The sequence below is a fragment of the Pecten maximus genome, chromosome 10 (assembly GCF_902652985.1).
Source record: "Pecten maximus chromosome 10, xPecMax1.1, whole genome shotgun sequence".
Lineage (NCBI taxonomy): Eukaryota > Metazoa > Mollusca > Bivalvia > Pectinida > Pectinidae > Pecten > Pecten maximus.
This window is the reverse complement of record NC_047024.1, coordinates 11,216,995-11,244,231: the sequence shown is the minus strand read 5'-3', so window position 1 is coordinate 11,244,231 and position 27,237 is coordinate 11,216,995. Positions and strand designations below refer to the sequence as shown.

Sequence of the window (27,237 nt, the reverse complement as noted above, 5' to 3'; positions counted from 1 at the left end):
TAAATGATTACACAGCCTGAACTAGACAGGACATTTGTTAGTGTACGAGATATATTACAAATAGCACAATGTAAGCCACACTCTCTTTCGACGTGGATATTTTTCCTGGCTATAATGAAGACAAATGCATTATAGAAGAGTCCACCTGCCTCCGGGGACACGAGAGAAGACATGAGAGCAGCCATTGACATTTGTTAGCAACTTTAAAAATCTAATAATGAGACAGTGTTAAGTTATGTTTATAAATGGTAACTTGTAACGCAAATTTAATGAAGCTGTTGTGGTCATTTAAGTATATAACAGAGCATCGTATTGATTAAAAAAAATGTTGGAAGACAGTTTATACCCAGAGAGGTACCTAACAAGTTTACAAATGTATAAATCACACAGAGGCAATTGATATTTGTACTTTTGCAAAAATTGCAAAGAGGATGTTAACATGCACATATATTATGTACATGTATAACTAATGCAGAGATGGTTAAATATTTATTATACAGTTCCACAAAACACATATATTCGATTTAAAGCTTACCTGTGTATAAATCAAATATGTTTGAAGATCATGGATGTTCCCGTCTAGAAAACAAAAGGAAATCGCAACCGCCTACAAATATGTAAATGTCAGATGAAGCGACCGGGGTTCGATACCTCGATTGCATTTAAAAAGAATAGATCGATCGCAAGCCTGATCGCTTATATTTTACCAGAGTACTACGGTTTCCTCCAATATTGAGATACTCGTGTGCTTCCTATCCAGAAAAATAAGAGAGATTAATTCAATGTTAAAGGTACAGCACTGATGGACGAGATGAGGAAAAATGAATGACAAATAGAGCCACCAGGCAAAGAGATCGATAAACAGGTAACTCACTAGTGGACGAGATGAGGAGAAATGAATGACAAATAGGACTACCAGGCAAAGAGATCGATAAACAGGTAACTCACTAGTGGATGAGATGAGGAGAAATGAATGACAAATAGGACTACCAGGCAAAGAGATCGATAAACAGGTAACTCACTAGTGGACGAGATGAGGAGAAATGAATGACAAATAGGACTACTAGGCAAAGAGATCGATTACAAGTAACTCACTGATGTAGGAGATGAGGAGTAATGAATGGCAAATAGAGACACTTGGCAAAGAGGTAGATAAAAAGGTAACTTACTAGTGACCGAGATCAGGAGACATTAATGACAAATAGGACAAGCTGACAAAGATATTGATTAAAAAAAGTAATTCTGTGATGAACGAGATGCTGAGACATGAATGACAAATAGGACTAACAGGCAATTAGGTTTGTAAAAGGTTAGCCATTAGTGGACGAGATTAGGAGACATGAAACACTAATAGAGTGACCAGGCAGAGAGATCGATAAATAGGTAACTCACTTGTGGACGAGACGAGAAGAAATGAATGACAAATAGAGCAACCAGGCAAAGAGGTCGATAAAAATGAAACTCACTAGTGACCGAGATCAGGAGACATGAATGACAAATAGAGCAAACTGACAAAGAGATTTATTAAAAAGTAACTCAGTGATGGACGAGATGCAGAGACATAAATGACATACAGAGCCACCGACAAACAGATCGATATAAAGATTACTCACAAGTAGACGAGATTCGGAGACGTGAATGACAAATAGAGCCACCAGACAAAGAGGTCGATAAACAGGTAAGTCATTAGTAGACGAGACGACGAGACATGAATGACAAATAGGACTACCAGGCAAAGACATCGATTACAACTAACTCACTGATGTACGAGATGGGGAGTAATGAATGACAAATAGAGCCACTAGCCAAAGAGGTCATTATAGCGATAACCTATTGATGAACGTGATGAGGAGTCACGGATGACAAATAGGGCCACCAGGCAAGGAGGTCGACAAGAAAGGTAACTGACTGATGTACGAGATGAGGAGTAATGAATGACAAATAGGGCCATCAGGCAAAGATATCGATATAAAGTAACTGACTGATGTACGAGATGAGGAGTCATGGATGAAAAATAGGGCAACCAGGCAAAGAGATCAATAAAAAGTAACTCACTGATAGACAAGATGAAGAAACATGAATGACAAACAGAGCCACCAGGCAAAGAGGTTGACAAAGACATTACTCACTAATGTACATGTACGTGATGAATGACAGATAGAGTCACCAAGAGAGAGGTCGATAAACAGGCAACTCACTGGTGGACGAGAAGACATTAATGACATAGGGACACAAGACAAAGAGATCGAAAAAAAGTGACAGGAATGATATATGAAGCCATCAGGCAAAGAGGTCGATGATTAAATGTAACTAAATGGTAGAGGAGAAGAGTAATGTGTGCAAATAGGGCAAGCAGGCAGAGGTCGATTAAAAGAACGTAAACATATATCAACATGTAACGGAACACATTTCAAAAGCAATAATATAGAGAAAAGTTCAAGATTTGAGTATTTCAAATGATATCTCAAAGATCCATTTTTGAACCCAAGGGACCTTGAAGACTTCGTTTGCTAATCTAAACTTATTTTTAAGAAAATCTTTTTTTCGATGGCTGTTCCGGCCTGACGTGTTGGAATTAATCAAATGACCTAAAACTATAGACAAAGGTTACCAGAAACGCGATTTCATCACATGATCTTAAGAGTAAGCCTTCCTCTACTGCAGAATGATTTTATATTGTATATGGACGCGATAGTGATCAGGTGGTGATCTTGTCCTTAAGTGGATATCAATACGGCAGGGATTGAAGATAATCTGTTAATGTTACCAGTGTGTAAATCTCGTACACTGTCGCCTAATTATGTTGCAGTAACTGTACAGCGAGGCCACGACCTCTAATTGTGCAGACTTTATTAGTTTACATACTTTGATCAGTCACCTAGGTTTGTATAACATGAAACAGAACCTTATGGATGAACTCTTCTGTGGTTTCAAACAAGTTCAAGTCTCGTTTTGATATTTGCAAGGTTGCTTTTTTGTGTGTGTAATATTTCTGGTTAATCTTATCAGCAAATAAGCATCTTAAAAATGTGTAAAAAATCGAGACCTCTCTTGGTTATGAAAAATATCAAATCGGCAGCCATTTTATAAAATGTGTATTGCTTGCTCTTCATGAAAAGCCAAAATTTCACCTTTTTTCGCTATCGATTGATCACTTTGATCTTCATTGTGTTGCCATTTTTACTTTGGTTAAGTTCATTTTTGCTGTTCAACTTGATAATGATCAATATAATGAAAATGATATGCATCAACATGGAAAATTTTACATTTAAAACAATTTAGTTTACCTTTCTGGTGTAACTGAAACATTTGAATTTTTATCCCAAAGTAGTAAAAAATAACACAAAAAAGGAAGCACACGGACCTCCCATTTTATGACTGTTTTAGAAAAAAAAACTGTTGATCTGCTAAATATTCGAAAAACTTTAATAGCAGAACGTTTTAAATAAAGGCTGGAACATGTTTTCCCATTTCAAAATAAGGGGTAGAGGTACAATATATGTAACTTAAATTGCTATTCTGAGTAAAATGAACGGGTTAAAGAAATTTAACCTCCATAATTCAAAAGGAAACACAATTTTTGTCAGTTCTGCAAGCATCCATACATATCTAAAACACATGGAAAATATGATATGGATTTGTCATGTAAATGGTATAAACAACAAAATTCAATTAAAATCTCCCATACATTGTAATAGATCAATTTTGACCGACCACAACACACAAACGAGTACACGGACATATAATTCTTCTGGCATTTTCTGATATGTCCCACTCCCATTTACAAAAATATATATTATATGGAAAGTTGATTACGGGAGTTGTTGACACCACAGAGATGTACATCATTAACATGGTCTTACTGTAAGATTTATAAGTGTGTTATAAAGATATTTCATTCAACCTAATGAACTATCAATGAGATCGTGCATCACATGCAGAAATCCTTTAATGTAATTTAGTAATGTAACGTATAGTAATTGAAAATTAGTTAAGTGCTATTTTACGCTCCGATTTAAAATAAAATTATTGTAAAGTAACATTTTTTCTATTTGTATCACCACTAAAATTACAGATAATTAACAACTGTTGGTATTCAGTTATCTTCGGCAGTCGCATGCCTAATTGACTGATATTGTGACTTACCTAACAGATGTTAAAAACTAACTTATTATAATACGTATGTATTTACTGTGGCAGTTGCGGGGGCTTTTTGACATTTAATGATGAATCTCCTTTCCTCGAAATACTTTGACAGATAGGCCTAGAAAGTTCCTTCTTAGAAAGCATTTGGATGTTACATAGCGTATTGAGGTGGTTGGTTGACTAAGAGGCTAAAAAACGAATATGTATTGAAATAATTTCACAGGTATTGAAAGAATTACACACCTAATTAACTCTGAATTCACCAAGACATATTACCAAGCAACATCCATTATTGAGTACATTGACACGTGATATGAATTATGTCATCACAATGCCAAGCATTGATAACTTAAAAGGAAATTGATTTTGAGTCACGAAAATGTAGCAATAGGAACTTAATTATTTTAGTTTTATATATAATAATTAGTTGTTACTAATTCGCTGTAAAACCTATGGTACATCAACGTAATGATGTAGACTGATAACAGAAAAATGAGATGATTTCTTACCATTCCTGGTACATCAGTATGGGGACATAATAAGGGTAATACTACAGTATCATTACTAAACACAACTAAGTTTCCTACCTTCCATATTACGTCCAACTCTTACCTGTATGCGTGACTCCGGAAGTTTTATCTTGCAAGCCAGTTTCTCTCTCAAAAATACATCAGGGTAGTGCATTTTTCTGAAAGCTTTTTCCAGTTCCTGTAGCTGACGAGTGGAGAAAGTTGTTCGCTTCCGTTTCCCTTTTAGGGCCAACTTGTGGTTTTCCTGTACCCTGTTATCTGTAACAGAAAATATACCAGACTGTGGACAAACGGTAATTCTAACGCATATAAAGAATAAGAGGATAAAATATTTAAAAGGAGAATAAAATTTTGAAAAAGTATGAATCCATGTCAATGCACTGTGATTGGTAAGTGTAATCGCCTTATACTACATCAAACGACACCTGCTAAGGTAAAGTAATTAAAAAAAAAAAAAAAAAAAACGGAGGAGGATGAAAGCCATCAGACATACTTACGAGTATAAATTATGTCTTATACCATATTAGGAAATATGCTACTTTCGAGTTTTCTCCCGGAACCCTATTTTGTAAGGATGTCCGCTATCCGTCAACAGACGAGTTTATAACATACTGTTGAATATTGAACCAGCTATGACAGTAAGTGATGAAAGCAGGAACATAACTATAAAGACACAGACAAAAAATTATTAACAGTTTTTGAATTAAAAACAATTAGAAACACCATGCAATCCACATTATAAAACAAAAGAAGGTGCTAGAAAGGAATAATCTGTAGTGTCCCGGATCGACGTGGTCACAGGATTTGTAATTTATATAGATATCGTCCATTTATCGGTAAGTGAGATTTGTCTTTGTTAGCTAACTGATGTCCTCCTAGCATGACTATTGTGTTTTCCTAGATAGTCATTAATCTCAACAAAAACAATTAAGGAACATGAAAAATTCAGATCGATTAAGTCAAAGCAAGGAGTAGAAAGGAATAAAATTAAAAATTCAATATAAACCATTTCATCATTTGGTCTGCCCTTGTCTACAGGTGCACTAAGATCAGGCTAATGATGATTGGCATTTCGTGGTTATTCTATTGCATTTCGGAAGCATGTCTGCTAAAGTGATATGGTCTTAATGTAAAAATATTTTCGCCAGTTATTTTATTGGAATTTGATATAATATCCAGTTCATTACCTTGTATATAGTGGTACGAAATGTCTTTCTTGGAAGATACTAAAACGAAACAGGATTTTCTGTCATTCAAATGGTGGACATTGAGTGATTACATGTAATTTGTTTTTTTGTTGAGGATACTGACATACAGTATTTATTTTTTGAACATGCTGATTCCAAAAACCCTGCTTATTTTTCAATTTCTGATTTTTTTATTTTATTTCTTAATTTTTTTTTGTAAAAAAGGATCATATTCTTTTGAATTGGTTATACCGGTGAAATGAATATGACGTCTTTTTATTTTCGCTTAACGACGAAGCGGTGTATTGTTACTCGGAAGAATTGATTGTTTTCAACCGAAACTTATAGCCGAAGAGTGGGTACCTTAGATCGTGAATGCAGTACCTTGTCAAGTTATGAGTAAAACTTATCTTCCTTTGTACATAATGTATAATAAATATATATAAATACACATTTTCAAAACCGTTCACATTGTTTTTACCTGTACAGTCGCTTGGTATTGGAAGAGTACTTAATTATTGCCGGTCACTGTACGTCCTATTGTGCTGATCACGGGATAATATTCTCACATCGAAATTTAACTCCCCGTTATCAGACAGGCAACTACAACTAATACGTTCCTAATTAATTGTTAATTTCAATAATTCATAATCACCTAAAGATGGAGTATTGTAGGTATGTAATGTACAGTTTTTATATGTGGCGGGCCTTGATCCGAGCAGGAGATATATTGTTCAACTACACTCAATCGAATTTGCTGTCCAGTATGACTGTGTGCGTCTTGATAATAAGCGGATTGCAGCGTTTCGACTTTGTACTGTCGGGTATTATATTTACATGTATAGACTACGTAGTCATGGAAACTTGGCTTGATCGTCTCCTGGGTCATTCCATTGTTCTAATTAACTATATCCTATATATATATATTCAATAAGAATACATTTTCCCAAAAAAATAAACACATAAAAAATATAAAAAAAAATACGCACATATATAAAAATGGAGATTGATGCACCTTGTTGAGTAGATATTATATATTGGACTCCATATACATGTATAACATCGCATTTCGAATGTTGTAAAAATACATAAACCACACTCAAAGTACTCCGCTATGCTTTCTGGCAATAGAACAATAAACACTCTGGTTGCCGAAAAATTAGTATTAATTTAAATGCCAGTTATATGTTCACAAACCAGAGATGGGGGTTGCTTAATAATAAAACATCACAAACTTGAAACTTAATTTCAAGTGCCCTCAGCACACATAATTTATATCGAGTTATTTCGTCTACCCAAAATTTTAATGAATTTATTTCCGATGTACTATATCCTTGTCAACTCTAAAATAACTTTTTTTTATGATATAAGAAGACAATCACCTACCATTTGAGATGATTAATTCTTTAAAAACTGAAATATCTTCCTTACCAGCCGAGCTTTGGGTAGGACAACCAATAACACCGTCTTCCAGATTGGAATGTAGAGTAAGATACTATCAATCAAGCCTTTAACGATATTTAGGGAAAGTACCCGATTCCATATAGATTGTATAAGATAAAGTAACTTACCCGTATGTTCCTCGCCACCCTGAACATCTCTGGGTAACTGTAGTATGTTCCTAATAGAAAATTTTATTTGTTGGTCGGCATTGCCCAAATTATATTTACAGTTGTCATCCGTAGGCGGTCTGTTCGTCTTTTGGTCCGTCTGTCTGTCCGGGACGCTTGCTTCCATCAGAGATGCTGTAGTGTACGGATTGTATCACTTCATTATGAAGATCTATTATTTCCCCCCAATATTTATACCAGTTTCAGTGGTTGTAATAATGTGTGAAGCCCTTCAGGAGCCAATATGAACGTCTGGTCGAGATGTTTATTATTGCTATCCTATCAAGTGTCTTAATTGATAGCTAAATTTGATCGATTAAGTCTGTATTAAGCCGTTTTGATTTCGAAATCTTGGAACCAATTAGATATTGCGAGCGGTTTTAAATCTTACAGGTATCGCATATTAAGGTCTTCCGTCAATGAAGAAGGTAATGTAAACATGAGCGGTGGAAATTAAACTGCTCGCCGTCCTCTTGAATGATGAACGGGCGATCCTCCGTCACACACCCCAAAAGGGCTGGACAAACCGGGCTGTGTTTCTGTTGCGTGGCTTCCTTTTGCGAGAAGGTCTTCCCTTCCTGCCGCGCTGGCACAAAGCTTGCCTGAACAGCCTTCTTCAATTAGGTCTGCAACAGTTCTAAGTGCATGCGGTGGCTTTCTTTTCATTAAGACGATGGTACGACTGCTATAGCATCACTCCGTCAGAGCTAGCATTGTCCGTGTAACAACAATCATATCTGCTTGGTTAGATCTGATCAGTAACGACGTACTCGACAACCAGGGACAGACCAACAATTAACTACTTCAGAGCATCAGAATATTTTTCAATGCAAAGTAGTTGATCTTCAATGCTTTAATCATACCCTGATAATTACAGCCTGTCATCTCGGTCAAACAATTACAATAAATTTAACATATAGTTTTAATCCCATCAAAGCAATGCGCTCAAATTAAACTGTTTACAGAATTACAATATTAGTACATTCGGTACCAGTAGAATGCGTGACTTTCAAGAAAGCCTTCTTTTATGGTCGGTATATTTTAACGAAAAGGGGTACTTTTTGTTAATGTACAGAAATATCATATACTTTGCTATCAATTACTTTTAATGTGGTTTTACTCTCATATTCATGCCATTAGAATTTCTTCATTTAGCCATGATAACAAATTACAGTTATTGTATTCATTGTCGATATGTCTAAGCGATGGAATAAGGTCGCATAATCATTTAATGTTATCTGTCATCGAGAATGTGTCTATATTGACAAGATATATATCCTGAAAAACGTTTAGTGGTTATATAAACATTTCGGATCTATTTGAAATATAATCGGGTTTTCTTGCATGTAAGTTGGGAGAAGTGGTTACTGAAACTAAAAAAATCTAAATGATTGATGCAAAGCTAGGCATGATCAGGGGAGTCTTACCTTCTATCAATAAGAATATGTTATATTCAATATAAAATACATCGTATACACCGGTTATGTTTGTGTTAAACTGATATTAGGTATTTTATAGGGACTCGCAAAGACTTGGCTTAACTTAGATCAACATGCCGTCAAAATGACGTCGTATCTACTCTATTGTAGATACAAGCCAAACATCATTACTGGGAGACCGAAACTCGAAATACAAATATAGTAAAATGATGCACGGAGATCGGAACAAGAAATATCAATATAGTAAAATGATCAATGAGAGACAGGAACTCGAATAACTGATATAGTAAAATAATGACCGGGAGACCGGAAGTTTAAAAATAAACGTAGTAAAATAATGAATGGAGATCGAAACTAGAAACATCAATATAAATGAATAATAAATTGGAGACTAAAATCGAAATATCAATAGAGCTAAATGATAAAAGACAGACTGAAACTCGAAAAATAAATGCAGTAAAATAATAAATTGTAGACCGGAACTCGAAATATAAATATTGTAAAATGGAGACCGGAAATCGAAATATAAATATAGTAAAATAATAAATGGGAGATCAGAACTCAGAAAATAAATGCAGTAAAATAGTGTATGGAGACCAAAACAAGAAATATCAATATAAAAATATAATTAATGGGTCGATTACCAGTACCAAGGGTCAAATAATCTGGAATATTGCACAGGCACCCATGATATACTTGTTTTATTACATAATCACTAAAACACAATAATAATTACTGACAGTTCGACTCTCCTGTAGGCCTAGAAGTGACCATAATTGTCGTCGGCAGTGTTGACATATCTTAGTGACTTAGACGCTGGAAAGGGTATGGCTTAATTCCGAAACGTCACATGCGTCAATAGTTCGCACGTCCCCAAGTTCCGAAACGATAGTTCGCACGTGACCGTGCAATAGTTATTTTAACCGTGCAATATTTCAAAATATAGCTCATGTGTATTGTTAAGGAAAATCAAACGCATTATATATTAAAATACAAATATATCATGGGTGTCTGTGCAATAGTCCAGAATATTTGACACGGGGTACTGGTAATCGACCACTGTTCTATAGCAGGAGGCCGAAGGTAATCGACCGCTGTTCTATTGTATGAGGCCTTCGAAGATTTACTCAAGGGACGCAAGTGAATAATGCCGCTAAAACACATTTTAATGTAAAAAATAGATACAGTATCAACCGAATGATGAATGTATGATTGCATCGTACGTCTTTCAATAATACAAAATAGACCTTTATGTAAACGCCGTTGAGCAACGAAAACGTCAATGGCTACAAACACGAAATAAACATTAATGCGCATATGAGTTGACAAACACTTATACACAATATTAGCTCTATTAAAATAATATGTTGTCACCACTAGGTAATAGTGACTGGGGCTCAAATACAGAATAACCGTATATACAGATGACCCTTCTATGAGAGTAGACTACTTTAATCTTCCTGTTGGGCAGAATCTTACATCATTTTGCAAAGACAACATGATACCTGCGTAACATAGGCTAGTTGATGCAAGACGGGGCTGTATATAGCATGCATATAAATGTGTAGTTATTTAACTTTGTAGATGCCCCTAAACTGGTACAATAAGTCTGATGCAGATGACAATGTTTCATCTAAACATCACTCGAAACTTCAGGCATCAGATCCAACACTGGGTGTGCTATACGTAAACTGTCAAATACATCCTTCCAACCTGAAGTTTAATAACATGGAGGAAAGGCGCTAATTGATTATTGATTCAGCAGTTACATGTATATAGCACCTCTGTATATTATAAAATATCTTACTTTCTAACATCAATATCATCCATACTGTCATATGTTCTATAAGTTAAATGCTATATAGTTTTAGGTCAGTAAACATGTTTTGGCATTCCAAGCAAATTGAGGTTAGATGCACTCTCCTGTTTGACCTTTAAAGTCCCTAAGGTTGTCATTATATATATGAAAGGTGCTTATGTCTTGTATGTCATTTGTACCATCCTTTTTATTAAACGGTGTTAATATATAATGTATCTTTGTACAATCCTTTGTATTGGAAGGTGCTAATATCTAATGTGTCTTTTGTACAATTCTTTGTATTGAAAGGTGTTAATATATCATGTATCTTTTGCACAGGCCTTTGCATTAAAAAGTTTTAATATGTTATATGTCTTTGGTACAATTTCTAGTATTGAAAGGCGCTAATATTTGTTATGCCTTTTGTACAATTTTAAGTATTAAAAGGTGTGAATATCTTATATGTCTTATACAATCCTTTGTATTGAGAGGTGTTCATGTATCATGTGTATTTTTACAATCCTTTGTAAAAAAAGTGTCAATATCTCATGTGTCTTTGTGCAATCCTTTGTATTGCAAGGTATTAATATTTCGTGTCTCTTTTGTACATTCCTTACACAAATGTGGCATAAATGAAGGTATTTCAATAAATAAAAATGTTCATGCTCCTATATCATACACTTAAGACATCTGATCATGGTAAGAAGGACCTTTAACGACAAATTATTAAAGTGGTGAGTTTAAGGCATCTTTTACCCCAAGCTCAACGTTTGAACATATTTCCTACAAACAGTCGTCTTGTCATGTCTCGAGTTCATTCTAGTGTCAAATAAGAACATTTTTAATGCTTGAAATACCTCCTTATATGCGATATTTTTTAATCACAACCGCCATTTGCATTTTAAGGTCAAAATCGAATCATTATTTACACATGTTAAAGGTGAAATCATGTCAAAACAATTCTCCCATTGTGTGCTTTAGATACTTGTTAGCAAAACGACATCTTTATTTTGTGAGATATTTGTGATACAAATGAGCTAATTTTGTCCTCCTGAAACATGCATTGTTTGCATGTTTTGTTGAAATTTACAAACAGCATAACAAATTACATGTCAGTAAGAAGGCCAAAGGTTTCCCATGATACATACCTGAAGTTGATCAAGGTACTTTTGTTAAATTGCACCATAATAGAAATGTATAGGCTTGTAGAACATCCCCGTTTTGACTGGTTTGCTTTTTTAATTGTGTCTTAAATAGTATGATATGTTTGATGAAGATGACTTAATGTTTTCATCTAAATATCACGCGAAAAAGCACGCATCAAATTCAATGCTAGGTAAATTGTGATATACGAAACATTTCAAATACATCCTTACCAACCTGAAGTTTTATTACGCAGATGTAGGGTGCTAATTGATTATTAATTCAGCAGTTAGATGTATATAGCACATCTGTATATTACACAATCTCTTTCTTGCTAACATCAATAGCATCCCTGCTGTCATCTGTTCTATATGTTAAATGTTCGGTAAACATGTTTTGGTATTCCTAGCAATTTCAGGTTTGATAGACTCTCCTTTTCGACCTGTGAAGTCCCCGATGTTACCATTATATATATATATGTTTTTATATTTAATAAACAATGATATTTAAGGTTCTTCTTATCAAATAGAATTAGTATTCAATATCTAATTCCAACACATTACGAAATCAATTAAAAACTGTGTTATTATAACTGTGAAGGAAGCCACAGCCATTTTGATTTTCTGACTTCTGGAAATCCATATTATTGGTCACTAGCATCAATGACGAGGCCTTACAGGTGAATCATCAGTATGATGCAGTTTTATATTCACTTTTTGGCGTATACTGTGTAGCTAAATTATTATTACAATGTGTTGTTTTGTAGATTTGTAAAATTATTCGGTCGTACATACATTATCAATTATTTATGTAAGAGTTGCGACCTCCAAGTAATTGTGTTAACCTTTGTTGCTGTACATTCATACTATTAAAAACTCATGAAGAACGACCAAAAAATATCTACTCTGTCTGCGGTAGGTAAATATGCAGTTTTCCTAGTTTGATAAGACCTAGTTTGTACCTTATTATTAATACCCTTCATCAACATATGCATCATTAGGATTTAATTAAATTAGATTACAGGTCAATCTGTTTTCATGATTTGGTTATTTTAAAGTGCAATATAAGCATATATAAATAAAACAAAGCTTATTCTGTATACGTTTAAAGCGTAATAAGGATTTTGTTTTGTTTTTGTTTTTAATTGCACACGATGCTTGCGATCTCTTCGTTAACACGTTAACAATTGATACGTTATACTATGGCTAGCTCTCTCGTAGGAGACAAAAAAATAATTAATCATCCTCTTCCAGCTGAAAGCTGAGCGTTAAATAGAGAAAAACAACTGCATTGATGTTGTTTCTTAGATCTCAAACATTTGCCAGTATCAAGGATGGGAGGTCTTAAAACAGCTTGTCCGATGACAGCAGTTTCTCAAAAAATGTCGAGTTGATATATTTTTTTTTAATGAATAATAACATGAACATATGCTTAATCTATGTTTTATTTGGTATCCTCGAAACCCCATGGCTCCATCTCAATATACCTAGCACGTTTTCTCTTCAAATATAGACAGGACTCACTCGCAAAGAAAGTAAAGAATGTTTGCTACAAAATTGATGAATGCGTGTCATGCCTTAGATTAAGATAAACGGATTAGTGTGGACGCATACACATTTGAAATATCCAAGGTTGTCAGGAAATACACATCGTATAAGAATAGAGCCAAGTATTGACAGTGTTATTTACAAGAACATGTTTTCTCGTCCAGTAACCATGCCCGTACTTACACACCACGCTAGAATCACTTTATCAATATCCATCACACATCCTAGTGTGTGGGATCATTACATGTCCATAACGTAGTTCGTTATCTGATAGAATTAGTTATACAACTAATTGTTTAACGATCTCATCATATTGCTTGTATGTTAGGGAGGTGCCCACGGACGATAGGATGACTGATTGATGGACGTTTGAGAACCGGCTCCATGATATGAATTAGGCGAATAAGCGACTTATGTGAGAGCTGTCTCCGTGATATATAAATGGCGAATAGACGACTTATGTGAGAATCGTCTGCATGATTAGTAACAGACGAATAGACGACTTATGTGAGAATCGTCTGCATGATTAGTAACAGACGAATAGGCGACTTATGTGAGAATCGTCTGCATGATTAGTAACAGACGAATAGGCGACATGTGAGAATCGTCTGCATGATTAGTAACAGACGAATAGGCGACTTATGTGAGAATCGTCTGCATGATTAGTAACAGACGAATAGGCGACTTATGTGAGAACTGTCTCCGTGATATATAAAAGGCGAATAGACGACTTATGTGAGAATCGTCTGCATGATTAGTAACAGACGAATAGGCGACTTATGTGAGAACTGTCTCCTTGATATATAAAAGGCGAATAGACGACTTTTGTGAGAATCGTCTGCATGATTAGTAACAGACGAATAGGCGACTTATGTGAGAATCGTCTGCATGATTAGTAACAGACGAATAGGCGACTTATGTGAGAACTGTCTCCGTGATATATAAAAGGCGAATAGACGACTTATGTGAGAATCGTCTGCATGATTAGTAACAGACGAATAGACGACTTATGTGTGAATCGTCTGCATGATTAGTAACAGACGAATAGACGACTTATGTGACAACTCTCTCCGTGATATATAAAAGGCGAATAGACGACTTATGTGAGAATCGTCTGCATGATTAGTAACAGACGAATAGACGACTTATGTGTGAATCGTCTGCATGATTCTACACGATACACGTATATGGAGAGCTATATTAAAAGAACTTTGCCTGATATGTGTTAGACGACGAATGCTTAATCTTCCCGAACCTTCTGCAAGAAAGCAGTGTTTGCTTGTATGCCCACGACTGTAGACATGAACAAACCAGACATAGGAGATCTATTGTGACCAATTTCGGACTTTAAGTCTGTCTGCATATTACAAGTTATGAATTTCACTTTAAAATGTTTTTAATTTGCCCTATTTTACGGGAACACTATCTTCATATGCATGCTGCTGTTGCAATAACGTAGAATTATGAACAAACAAACAGACAAGTGATATTGAAGACCATACCCGTACCTTCATCACGTCGAGACAAGTCGCTTTTTTTTGTCTGATACGCCCTAGCAACACTGAAATTTGAAGAATGCGGTTTAAACCGGATTTGATCTGGTTTGTGTTACGGGTGTCTTTTAAAAGCAGAAGACGCTCTTTCTTTCGGAATACCTCGTTTTATTTTTTATCGACTTTAATGAGAATTATCATTTCGTTAATATATAGGTATTATCTGTTGTTATTTCAAGACGATTTACGCAAACATATTATGAAACATGTTCTTCAAGTTGATAAAGAGGAATGTGACTTAGGTATAAACCAACCAGTGTAGGACTCGAGCATGACACTTCTTCACTGTACTCACCTTCATCAGATGAATGACCAGTACGGCAGCGAAGCACACCAATAATTGAGACAATCAAAATTAGTTTTAAATGGATATCTTGCTGAAGTTTCATAATGTAAACCATAACGGCACTTATATAACACAAAAGTTTGAAGATAAAGGTATCGTTTATTTTTATCTATTTACACTAAATGACTGTTTGCCTCCCGAAGGCGATTATTAATTAACTAATCTATTCTTGGTCGTTGAGAGATCGGCCAGGGTCTAGCTATGTCTAAGTGGTCGGAAGGGCTGATTACGAGGGGTACATAAATAGTTAACAATAACATCTATCCTAATTATAGTAGCTTCGCATGCGATCTTTTAGGAGTATCCACAATAACTCTAAAGGCAACACGATTCTGGATGAGACATCTGGCAGTCTATGTATAGAATTGTTTGTCGATACTTATTAGCGATTCATGATATATATATGTTGTCGTGGTATCACAATAAACAAGGCATACAGGGACTGGCAATTTCGTGAGGTAAACATCAGCTTGGTACAGCCTACTACGATATTTTATTGTTGTGCCATTAATGTCATTTCAATAAATTTTATTTCTGAAAATTGAAAACCCTACATAATATGTCTCTTAAATTAGTAAAAAGAAAAACCAAGCCTATAATTCTCATTGCTACATTTTAACAAAGTGAAAACACGTTTTAAAAAACAAGTCTTGGAAGTTTTCAATTTTACATTTTAAATAGCGAGAACGCGTATAAAAAGGTCATAAAAGTTTTTTTATTTTTATATCTTACATAGTGAGAACACGTTTTAAAACACAAGTCTTTAACAACAAGTTTTTATTTTTCAGAGCAAAACATAAAACTTCAAAAATCTCATATGAAATGAAAACAAATTGAAGATACCGTCTTTATCACATAACTAACAGGCTGTTTTGCAATAAAAATGTCTTCCTTCGGCATTGCCTTTTGCATAATTGACGTGGATTTAATCATGATTAACAAAGAAATCAGAAAAGGTCGCATACATGCGTCATAAAGCATTAGCACTGTAGCACGTGCAGCAAACAAGTATCAATCATACGATTTCTCAGTGCATTAACACAAATGTACTTTTACAATGCTACAATCCATATCAGTTTAGAACACTTAACCAAAACAAACATGATAATGGGCGCGATTCCTTTTGATTATAATTCGATTCAAACTAATAGCAATTATACAACACTGCATCTTATTCTAACATATTCAGTTAATTATTCTCTATTATGAGTTTGTACTTAATTATGTGTAATTTTTACAATGCTTACTTTTACCATTTAACACTTTTGTGTGTTAAGTTTTGTGTATTATTACACAAAGCCATCACTCTCCTGATTACGTAGTTATTTACTTATGTTGGTGTGTGTGGGAGTGTGTGAGAGTGTGTTTACTAGACGTGAATAATTGTATTCTTTGTACATGTATTATTGATGCGCCTTTGAGCTGTAAGGCTCTCGGCAAAATAAAGAATCTGAAATCTGATGGTGGGCTAGATCAGACCTCAGAAATTTAATTATAGTCAGCATGATCCTTTGATGGAACAGCCAGCTTTAAACTAATATTCGTTACAGTCAACATGGTCATATGGTGGAATAGCTAGCTTTAAACTAATACTCGTTACAGTCAACATGTTCCTTTGATGGAACAACGAGCTTTACACTAGTAGTCATTGCAGTCAATATGACCATTTAATTTTGATGAAACAGCCACTTTTAAATTACACTGTCCCCATAACGGCAATATTAGTTACAGTCCTATAATATATATTGCTGTTTTGCCATGCAATTGTTCGTACATTTAAAATGTAGGTGTGCAATGTTTGATATAATTAGTCTTCGAAAATTAGACCAGGAAATTCTAGAAATGTCATATAGCGTTACATAAGCACAAACAAAGCTTACTCACACAGATCCCCACTTAACATAGCAGTCCCTGCTAGGCTTTGAGTTCAAGCTCAGTAGAAATGAAATATTGTTCCAATTAGGATTGATCCAATATTTCTAGATTTTTAGATAGGGCCCATATAATGTATCAAGTACGTCCGCGAACATTTGACATTTTTTTGTTTGTTCTCCAAGATCGCTGTTGTCATATTTGACATCTGCGGGGGATTTTTGGCTTGAATGCAGGCTTTAATTCCCATAACTTGATCACTCGGTTTACAATTATTGTTAATTTGCTTTAGGGAATTGTTAGTGACGTCAGCATGCTATTGCATAGTTAAGGGTTCACTAGGGAGAAATGCACTTGTATTTCTGAGTTAATATTACAACCTGATCAACAATATAACTCCACTCAACTTTCCTCTTTAAGAATATTAATGTTTCTTGTTAAACAGAATTATTATTGATACTGATGGCCTTCTGACAAACGCCGAGGGGAAATAATACCAGTTTGAACTAAGGAGCATTGCTTCGTGCCATAAACCTACGTGACATTGTAATTATCAGTTTAACAATTAACACTAAATTCATACATCTTCTACAATGCCGTGCTATCATCCGATGGTAACATCTGCCGGTAGAGTTTACGTCGCCGAGGTTTGGCGTTAACTTGAATGCCGCATCTCTTGTACAATTCCTTGTGATTGCTCGATGCTAACCCCCTATCGATGACCTCAACATACCCGAGGACTGTTCCCTAAATGCCAAATCTAAATTTTATTAAATAGTGTCGCAGGCTAATCGCATACGTAAAAAGTAACTGTAAATTCAATCGGCCCTTAATTACTGTACCATACATGATAAGTTAGAAGTGCATGTTATATCTTATTTTATTTGGGTTCCTTTGTCTTTATTTATTCCCATTTCTCAATTTTCTTGCCTATTTTATCACTGATAAGTCTTAGAAGTAGTTTTATTTTCACTATCCAGCATACACTGTACCTGTTTTGGAACCATTAACGTGTGTATGTCTTCTGTACATTTCTCATACTGTATCATATTTGAACGTAATCGGTAGCATAAACGAAACCAATTCATTACGATCAAGTCGAATGTCTGTAATTTGTCAGCCGTTGTTGTTTAGTGTTTTACATTACCGGTATTGTAGAATATTTGAAATCCACTTATGTAACATTTGACTTGTTTTGGACATTTGATTTTAAACGCATTGATCGCTTATTGAAATGCTATTTTCTCGGAGACATCAATGTGAACAGCAATAGTATATGCCTTTGAACCAAACTGGATCGTTGTCACCGTCCTAATTATCATTTAAAGGTAGTGATATAGCCGGGATTTTATCTGGATTTACATTACGTGTGTTAGAAAGAAGACAAAAGATAAGATTTTTTTCTGTGGTACTAATAGTGCTAAAACCTTGTGTCTCTTGTACTAACCCTTCCAATCGTTAACATGGCGGTATTCTCGACCAAAGCCATGTTAAACTTCACTAAGACTAATTTAATTCCCATTATGACAATGGTTTATCCTAACTAAAGTAACTTTTCCACTCCCTTGGTCATTTATTATCATTATTTCATATGACGTTATATTTATCACTAGATTTTATCAAAACACGTGACATTGCCAAGCCATTCACTTTGTCTTTTAAATGAACAATTGATGTGCACTTAAAATAAAAGCAAATATAGCGGGGCTGACATAGGTATACCCCACCTCTTATCCCCATCAATAAGATCTATCCATGGGTTTATCTTCTAAGCTAGCTTTTCATTTTGGTCGAGTGCAGCCTCCGACCGATGACCACCATGCTTGGCAATGTCTTATTTTTGACTTTAGTAGTGACTTGAGTAGTCACACTGGCGTTGACCATTACCTCGGACGAGATAATTTACCGGATACACAAAAATGCTTTAAATGGGAAATTGAACGAATATTTAATAGGTACAAGGACATATTATGTAATCATAGGCTTCACAGACATTTATACCTGTAACAGCGCCATATCTACACTCATTGTTGTTTTAAAATATTTTGAGGAAAAACCAACACAAAGAATATTTTGCATGATATTGCTTTCTGGAGTATGTTATCGAGTGTGTTAAACATTATAACGTATTACTATAATATTATTGTGAGTAAACAGTAGGAAAACAAGTGGTGGAAGGTCAGTGGAGGTATGCCTCAATAAACACTGCGTTTCAAATCGTATTCAAAAGCCTTAACCATGAATGGTAATATGGTGTTTATATCAACCAAATATATTGATGGGATTCTCAATGTATGACAATGATTCGGAAAGAGACACGACAAATTGCAAAATTTCATGATTTTTGACATAATTCCTAACTCATTTTTTTTCTAAAACCTATTTGAAATTAAATATCTCTATCGCAACGACAAAATTATTCTTGTTTTGACATATGTTCTATCTTACCTCGTGTGCTAGATACCATTTTCTGCTGTGGGTAAAACTTAATCTCCGGTGTAAACACATTTATGGAAATTCTGGAATTAACAATGGTGAATCCTGTATGCACTACTTAAGGATTGATTGTCAATTTTGTTGCTTGCATGGACTGATGAAGGGAAGTGAACCTCGTGCAAATGAAGTAGCAGTTCATGTACCATTTGCACGAGGTTCACTTCCCTTCATCAGTCCATGCAAGCAACAAAATTGACAATCAATCCTTATATTTACGTTAACCAGATTAAAAACTTCGCCACCAGATTGCAAAATTCGGTCGCAACGGTGTGACGTAAGTGCGTCACTTTGTAACATTGTTATACTTATCGTACATGTGTGCACAGTAGTGGAACAGCAGACAGTCAGCTATTCTCGTCGCCAAGGCAACACAAAATATAGTCCCATACACGTTTTGATTATTACGATGTTGATACACATGAATACGATATTTTCAAGGTAAAATATTCATTTATAACAAATATTCATGATATTGTGTAATAAAAACTTAGCAAAACCCATATAAATACGAATGTAAAGTGCAGTGTTGACAGTATAGTATGTGCGTGATTTGGTCACTCGAGACATATGCACAGGGACTCGGTTAAAAAAATCAGCACAAGGTTAACGTGACGACAGATGGTCAGTGAAATATCACAACTTTAAAAAAAAACAGAGTTTATATACTCTCTAAAGCCTTGAAAAAATGGACTTTGTAAGTTTTTATACTTTGAATGAATATTGGATTTTTAGTCTTTCGATTATTTATAGATGTCATATGTTACTCAAAATTTAACGCCGAACCCCTGTGACTGTATGCGATGCAGTCTAATAGCCTGGATATTCAGAGCTCCAGAAAAAGTGTAACAATGTGGATTTTGGTCGCAGGTTAGCTGATGATGTACATGGTGTTCTTGAAATATTGGATTTCATTGTCGCACTGGCGTTTTGGGATGTAAATTATTATAAAAGTAAGTAAAGAAGCATTGATTTGAAAATCGCAGTATTCCACGGCCGGAAACTTGTGTCCTCCATATGTTTAGATCGAGTCAAATTGCGACAATAATGTGTTCCTGTGCTCGATATAGCATACTGCTGCTACAGTCTGTTTTGTGTTGTTGAATAGTGTTAAAATTGAGGTTTATTTTCTGTGACCACTAAAATGGTATCAAGCATGGCATTCTAGATACAGCTAACGTTAGACCTACTGCGCTACGTAGGTCATGAGCTCGGTGCTATCGGGAGTGTCAGTGTTCTGTCAGATCCTGTTTTTTAAACTGTCTGCATTATACTGGCATTTTTATTAGCACATAAAGCGGCTATTCCACTTGTGTTTATATACGTTTATAACAATGTTACACAATTCACAAAATGAAAGTGCATTCAAGTCTGAGGCGGTACAGAACTCGATCGCAATCTAAACATATGGAGGACACAAGTTTCCGGCCGTCGAATACCGCCAATTTTCAAATCAATATTTCTTTACTTACTATTATCAGAATTTACATCCCAAAACGCCAGTGCGACAATGGAATCCAATACATCAAGAACACCATGTACATCACCAGCTAACTTGCGACTTAAATCCACCACATTGTTACACTTTTTCTCGAGCTCTGGATATCCCGGCTATTAGACTGCATCACATCATTTTTTTAACCGAGTCGCTGTGTCTCGAGTGACCAAATCACACACATACTATACTGTCAACACTGCACTTTAAATTCGTATTTATATGGGTATTGGTAAGTTTTTATTATACAATATCACAAATAGTTTTTATAAATGAATATTTTACCTTGAAAATATCGTATCTATGTGTATCAACATCGTAATAATCAAAACGTGTATGGCACTATATTTTGTGTTGCCTTGGCGACGAGAATAGTTGACTGTCTGGTGTTCCACGACTGTGCACACATGTACGATAAGTATAACAATGTTACAAAATGAAGCACTTACGTCACACTGTTGCGACCGAATTTTGCAATCTGGTGGCGAAGTTTTAAATTTGGTTAACGTAAATATAAGGATTGATTGTCAATTTTGTTGCTTGCATGGACTGATGAAGGGAAGTGAACCTCGTGCAAATGGTACATGAACTGCTTCGCAGTTCACTTCATTTGCACGAGGTTCACTTCCCTTCATCAGTCCATGCAAGCAACAAAATAGACAATCAATCCTTAACTCAGTGAATGTATTCACACGCCGGCAACAAAGTGATTCGTCTCTCAGAACAGAAGCACGCGACCCAAAATCTTCAAGGGGAAATGAAGTGAAATGAGTTTACTATGTTCATTGAGGCGGAGCGAAGTGAAAATGTAAATATTTCATTATGAACATACCAGTTATAGTTTACATTTTGTTTTTTTTTACTTTTTTCGTATTTGATGCATATCATAATACAGGAGTTATTTCCTTAACAAAAAAATCAACCCTGGCCAAGCTAGTCTACTGTAGTCTGCTACTTCAAGGTGCCATGGGATGGATAGCTCTTGATATCCCCTCCTTAAAATAGTGATGGCAAATATACTGGTGTTATTTAAGTAAGAACATGTATATTGACGATGTCGATCGGATCTACTCCACAGATCTTGACGTTCATAACATTACAGACTCTTCAATATCAGCCACTTACATGTATGCTTAGATGACACTTGGTCACACTGTTTACGATCTCAAGGATTTGAGGAAAACGCTGTGTGACTGAGAATCGTGGTGAGTGTGTCGATTGTAGTCAGTGTGGGAATCGTAGTGAGTGTTGGAATTGTAGTGAGTGTGTTAATCGTGATGTCCTTCAGGGGAATGTACTTGAATCAGGATTATCGCCGTTTGTATGGCAGGCGTTGTCGATGAAGCAGAAGACGTTTATCTTCTGAAACACCTGGCATCTACTGTTTCATAGGACTCCAATTAAATGACTACCGCGACAATAAACAAGACATTTCTATGAGTATCCAAGGGAAAACAGATACCGTAATTATCATCTTCCTGTCTACCAAAATAATCATAGCTATATACATTCATGTGTTAAAGTTGTACTGTACTAAGGCGGGAAATCTTATTGACCCGGGATATGCGAACTTGGACAGAGAATTGTGCTGACACAGGAGACGCGTATGGGGAATGTAACGCGGGAAATCTTACTGATGATTACGTGGGGAATCTTATGCACGAAAAGCACGTGCACTAACACGGGGAGCCCTACTGACGAAGGTCATGTGCACTAATACGGGAAATCTTATTGACGAAAGATATGTGCACTAGCGTGGGAAATCTTACTGATGAAGAACATTTGAACTAACGCAGGAATGTCATTGACGAAAGACACGTGCACTAATGCGGGGAGTCCTACTGACAAAGGACATGTGAACTAACGCGGGAAATTTTATTGACAAAGAATATGCTCAAACGCGGAAAACCTTATAGACGATTGCTGACGAAGGAAATGTGAACAAACGCAGAAAAGTTTGATGACGAACTTCACTTGCTTACTGGAGAAAGATACGCAGGGAAATCTGACTGATGAAGGACACATTTTAATGAGGGTAAGTTGTCAAGGTAATGATCACCTACTTATGTTCGATACCATTACAGCTCTTGGTGAGGACCTTTACAGGGGACGTTACTTATATGTCACATACTTACAGTGTACATCACACACCCTGTTTACGGTATAGTCTCGGCTGGTGGCATAACAACCAATTAACGTTCAACTTGCCATGGCCATGCTAGAACTTCTCGTTTTAGTGTTGTAGATGTTGTCTATCAAGGCCTTATATCTCGAATGAAGCATCAGTGTGAAATTCATTCCAATATATCACATTGTTCTCCATAGTCTCTCCAAGGTTAGACATGGAAATTAACATTGGTAGACCACATCAGTTTATATTTTGAGAGTTTTCAGATGTATAAATGGGGATCAAATCTGAAACAAAGTGGGTTCTTCATCGAAAAACAGTTAATACAGTTCCATCTATGTACAATTGCAAAAAAACGATTTAGAGGAAATTCGAGCGATAGCTGGTCTGGTGTGGCTGGCGGCCGCGAAAACACGGACGTAGAAATTTCAGGATCCATTGAGTGCATTCGAAATCTAATCACGGTCAGCGATCTTTCCCAGTGTCTACAAATACACCATTTACATCTTTTTGTAGTTGTGCTAATTGTGTTTAACACCAATGACAAAAGAAGGAATTCGGTCCCCAGGACACGCTAGAGGCACTTGATCACACGTGTTTCTAAATCTAGCCAAGTTTTAACGCCCCCTGATAGAACATGGGTTAGTCATCATTCACAAATAACCTTTTGAACCTGACTTCCAATTTCATTTTATAATAACCATCATTGGTCTAAATTGGGTCCCTGATGGTAGCTGTCAGCTGAGACAGGCATTAAAACCCAGTGAACAAGTGTTAAATAAGGAGTAGGTAAATTAGCGTTACAACTTCAAACATTCGGGGAAACGTCATTGCCTTGTTTCTGAGATGTAAAAACGATCCAATCAGATATAGGTTTAACATGTCTCTCTCCCCTAGGAGCTTTTCGTTGTCCCGAAATTGCCCTCATAGTTTCGTCATTTACAATTTAGAACAAACCCCTTGTGCATCAATACTAATTTTACTCAACCATGAAGGCGACTACGAATATATTTCAAAAGACTTTTTGCAGTACATAAAACCATATATGTCGCTTGTTTCTCAATTCACAAATTACTACATCTTGAATATAGCATGAGCAAGTCAATATAATGATGATAAAGCTGATTGGTAGTACACCAATTTTCAGTAACGGCCAAACTTCAGTCAATGCTTATGATGAAACATACATGTACAACCATGCGTACAATCGATCAGAAGAGCATTTTGTATCCTAAATACAACTGATAAATATCGGTATGTCAATTAAAATTAACAAAAAATGTACATCTGTATTACCAAGCATGCTAAATGCAAGCTATGCAAATAGCTGATTTTATGCTGTAACACATTAATTTTCTTTCGTAATTTTATTCTGTTTGGGTTATGTCCCTTTATGGGGCCTTTTTATCCCGTTGGGGGCCCCAGAGCATACAGCACTTGCTGGTCGGTGATTAGCTGCTTACTTTTCTTCACTTGAAATTTTTTTTTCATCATCGCCATTTTGTTTTTACGCATATAGAACTAAATCTAAAATTAAGCTATTTCGAAGCCCACCCTCATTCCACCCTTTTACAAGTAATACGGTTTTGGGGTAAATCTGCCAAATATCCACTAATGATGTAAATTGTCATTCAATTTGTATTTTGTTCTATGTCGGTGTAATTCTGTCGAATACCCACCTAAGATTATTGTCATACGATTTGTATTTTGGCGTAATTCTGTCGAATACCCACCTAAGGATGTAAATTGTCATACAATTTGTATTTTGTTCTAATACTGGTGCGGAATTACATGTAGCCATCTTATGATGAGCTTTTCAAAATATTTCTGATGATAATAATTTTCATGTTTCTATAATAAATTGTCATCTTGTATAAGATGGCCTTTTCAATTCAATCATTGGTTTTAGTTTTATGTGGAGCATGCATAAACGTATGTATACTTGTTTCCGTCGTGAATAACACACAGAATTTATATCTACGAAACCCGAGGTCAATGTGAGATTCTACTAGGTTGAAAAAACATCATATTAACCGAACTAACAGTCCTTAATTTTTATACTAAATAAGAAGCTTGTTTGCAAAGGGTGAAATTGCGTTATATTTATCTTGATAAAAGGAAATTTACGTTGGGCATTGTAATAATTATGACTTTATAAACGCAAAACTGACTAGGTTTTTTTTCTAAAAATAGAAACATCAAGTTAATTTCTCAAAATATTGACCGCAACATGACCATGTTTTAGCCAATGGGAATAGAACAAAATCGAACCATATCTAAAATAGGTATTTATATAGAGGTTACAGGCTAGACTATCACAGCCATCACAGACCGTACTCACATTCACTAGGTGTGTATACTCCAGACTCCCCCGTCTGTAGAATCTTGGATTATAAAGATGATATAAGAAATTAAATACAAATATGCCAATGCATATCCGAGATTTTCCGTTATCGCGTATATAAAATTATCTACCTCCGTGAAGTTGATTACTTATTCCTTATTCCATTACTTATTCGATTCAATCATTACATCTTTGTTTCCCCTTTACTAATTAGCACTTCAAATGGTTCAAAACTTATTAATTAACGTTATCATTACCTATTCGAGAATTATTTTCCTTATCCATACGTGGGGCCGCGGTGGCCGAGTGGTTAAGGTGTCGTTGGTTTTTCTCCGGGTACTCCGGCTTTCCTCCACCTTCAAAACCTGGCACGTCCTTAAATGACCCTGGCTGTTAATAGGACGTTAAACAAAAACAAACCAAACATCCTTATCCATACCTTATTACTTATTCAATTCTTTCATTACTTATTCGATTCCTTCACTACTTATTTGTTTTTCTCTTTACTAATTAACACTTTAAATTGTTCAAAACTAAACATTAAACATTTCCATGATGTTGTCGACCATTCCATTCCTTATCCATACATTATTACTTATTCAATTCTTTCATTACTTATTCGATTCCTCCATTACTTATTCGATTTCATCATTTCATATTTGCTTCCACTTTACTAATTAGCGAATAATTATGTAATGATGGAATCGAATAAGTAATGGAATAAGGAATAAGAAATCAACTTCACGGAGGTTGATTATCTTAGAAGCATTACTGTTAATATTTATGTCAAAATAAGTCACGATTTCTCGCTGTGGTATCCTATACGAGTTCACGGTGATAGAACCAAATTGATACAAATTAGTTCTAGTGGAGAGTCCGCGATAACAAACATGCGTACGGCGAAAATACCACGTGATTTATCGCCGGGAACGTATCGGTGGTTAATCAACATTTGGTGAAATGACACCCTACTTTGATGTATTAATGTTTAAGTATGTTGTTTACATTACCAAACATAATCCTAAATGTCCAGATACGGCTAAAATGGACGCTGGCCTTCAACAGTTATCCTGTTGCAAAATAATAAAATCATAATTCCGTTCAGACTACATATCATGATTGTAAAAAGCATGCTCAGATTCAAAGATATCGTTTGAAAAGTTTACGATATGTCCAGAAAAGACAGACAGTTGGACACCGCTCTAACATCTTATACCATATACCGTAAAGGAAATGACATGTGCGGGCAGCTACTAGAACAGATTGAATGGGTCAGAAATCACGTTCTAGGCTTCGGGGCTAAACCTGTTCTGATCAAAAATATCATCAATTGGTGGATTCATGGACTGGGACCATGTTCGGAGTTTGGTATACTCATCAGACATTCAGTTTTACCACAAGTAATCCAAAAATAACGCAGTTCATCGTCAGATCCATACCGTGTGTTGTTGGGTGGTGTAGTGATAACATCATCAGATCCATACCGTGTGTTGTTGGGATGGTGTAGTGATAACATCATCAGATCCATACCGTGTGTTGTTGGGTGGTGTAGTGATAACATCATCAGATCCATACCGTGTGTTGTTGGGTGGTGTAGTGATAACAT

General features: G+C 35.5%; 1 protein-coding gene across 1 annotated transcript in view; it reads right to left on the bottom strand.

The window, feature by feature from the left end:
- Positions 1-27,237, bottom strand: part of LOC117336520 (ALX homeobox protein 1-like) — a 70,012-nt gene that overhangs the window by 18,677 nt on the left and 24,098 nt on the right. Inside the window, exons 2-3 of the mRNA XM_033897132.1 lie at positions 7,435-7,608; positions 4,759-4,934 (exon numbers count right to left, since the gene is read on the bottom strand). Of these exons, the coding sequence (XP_033753023.1) occupies positions 4,759-4,934; positions 7,435-7,608 (350 nt within the window). The remainder of the gene's footprint in view (positions 1-4,758; positions 4,935-7,434; positions 7,609-27,237) is intronic.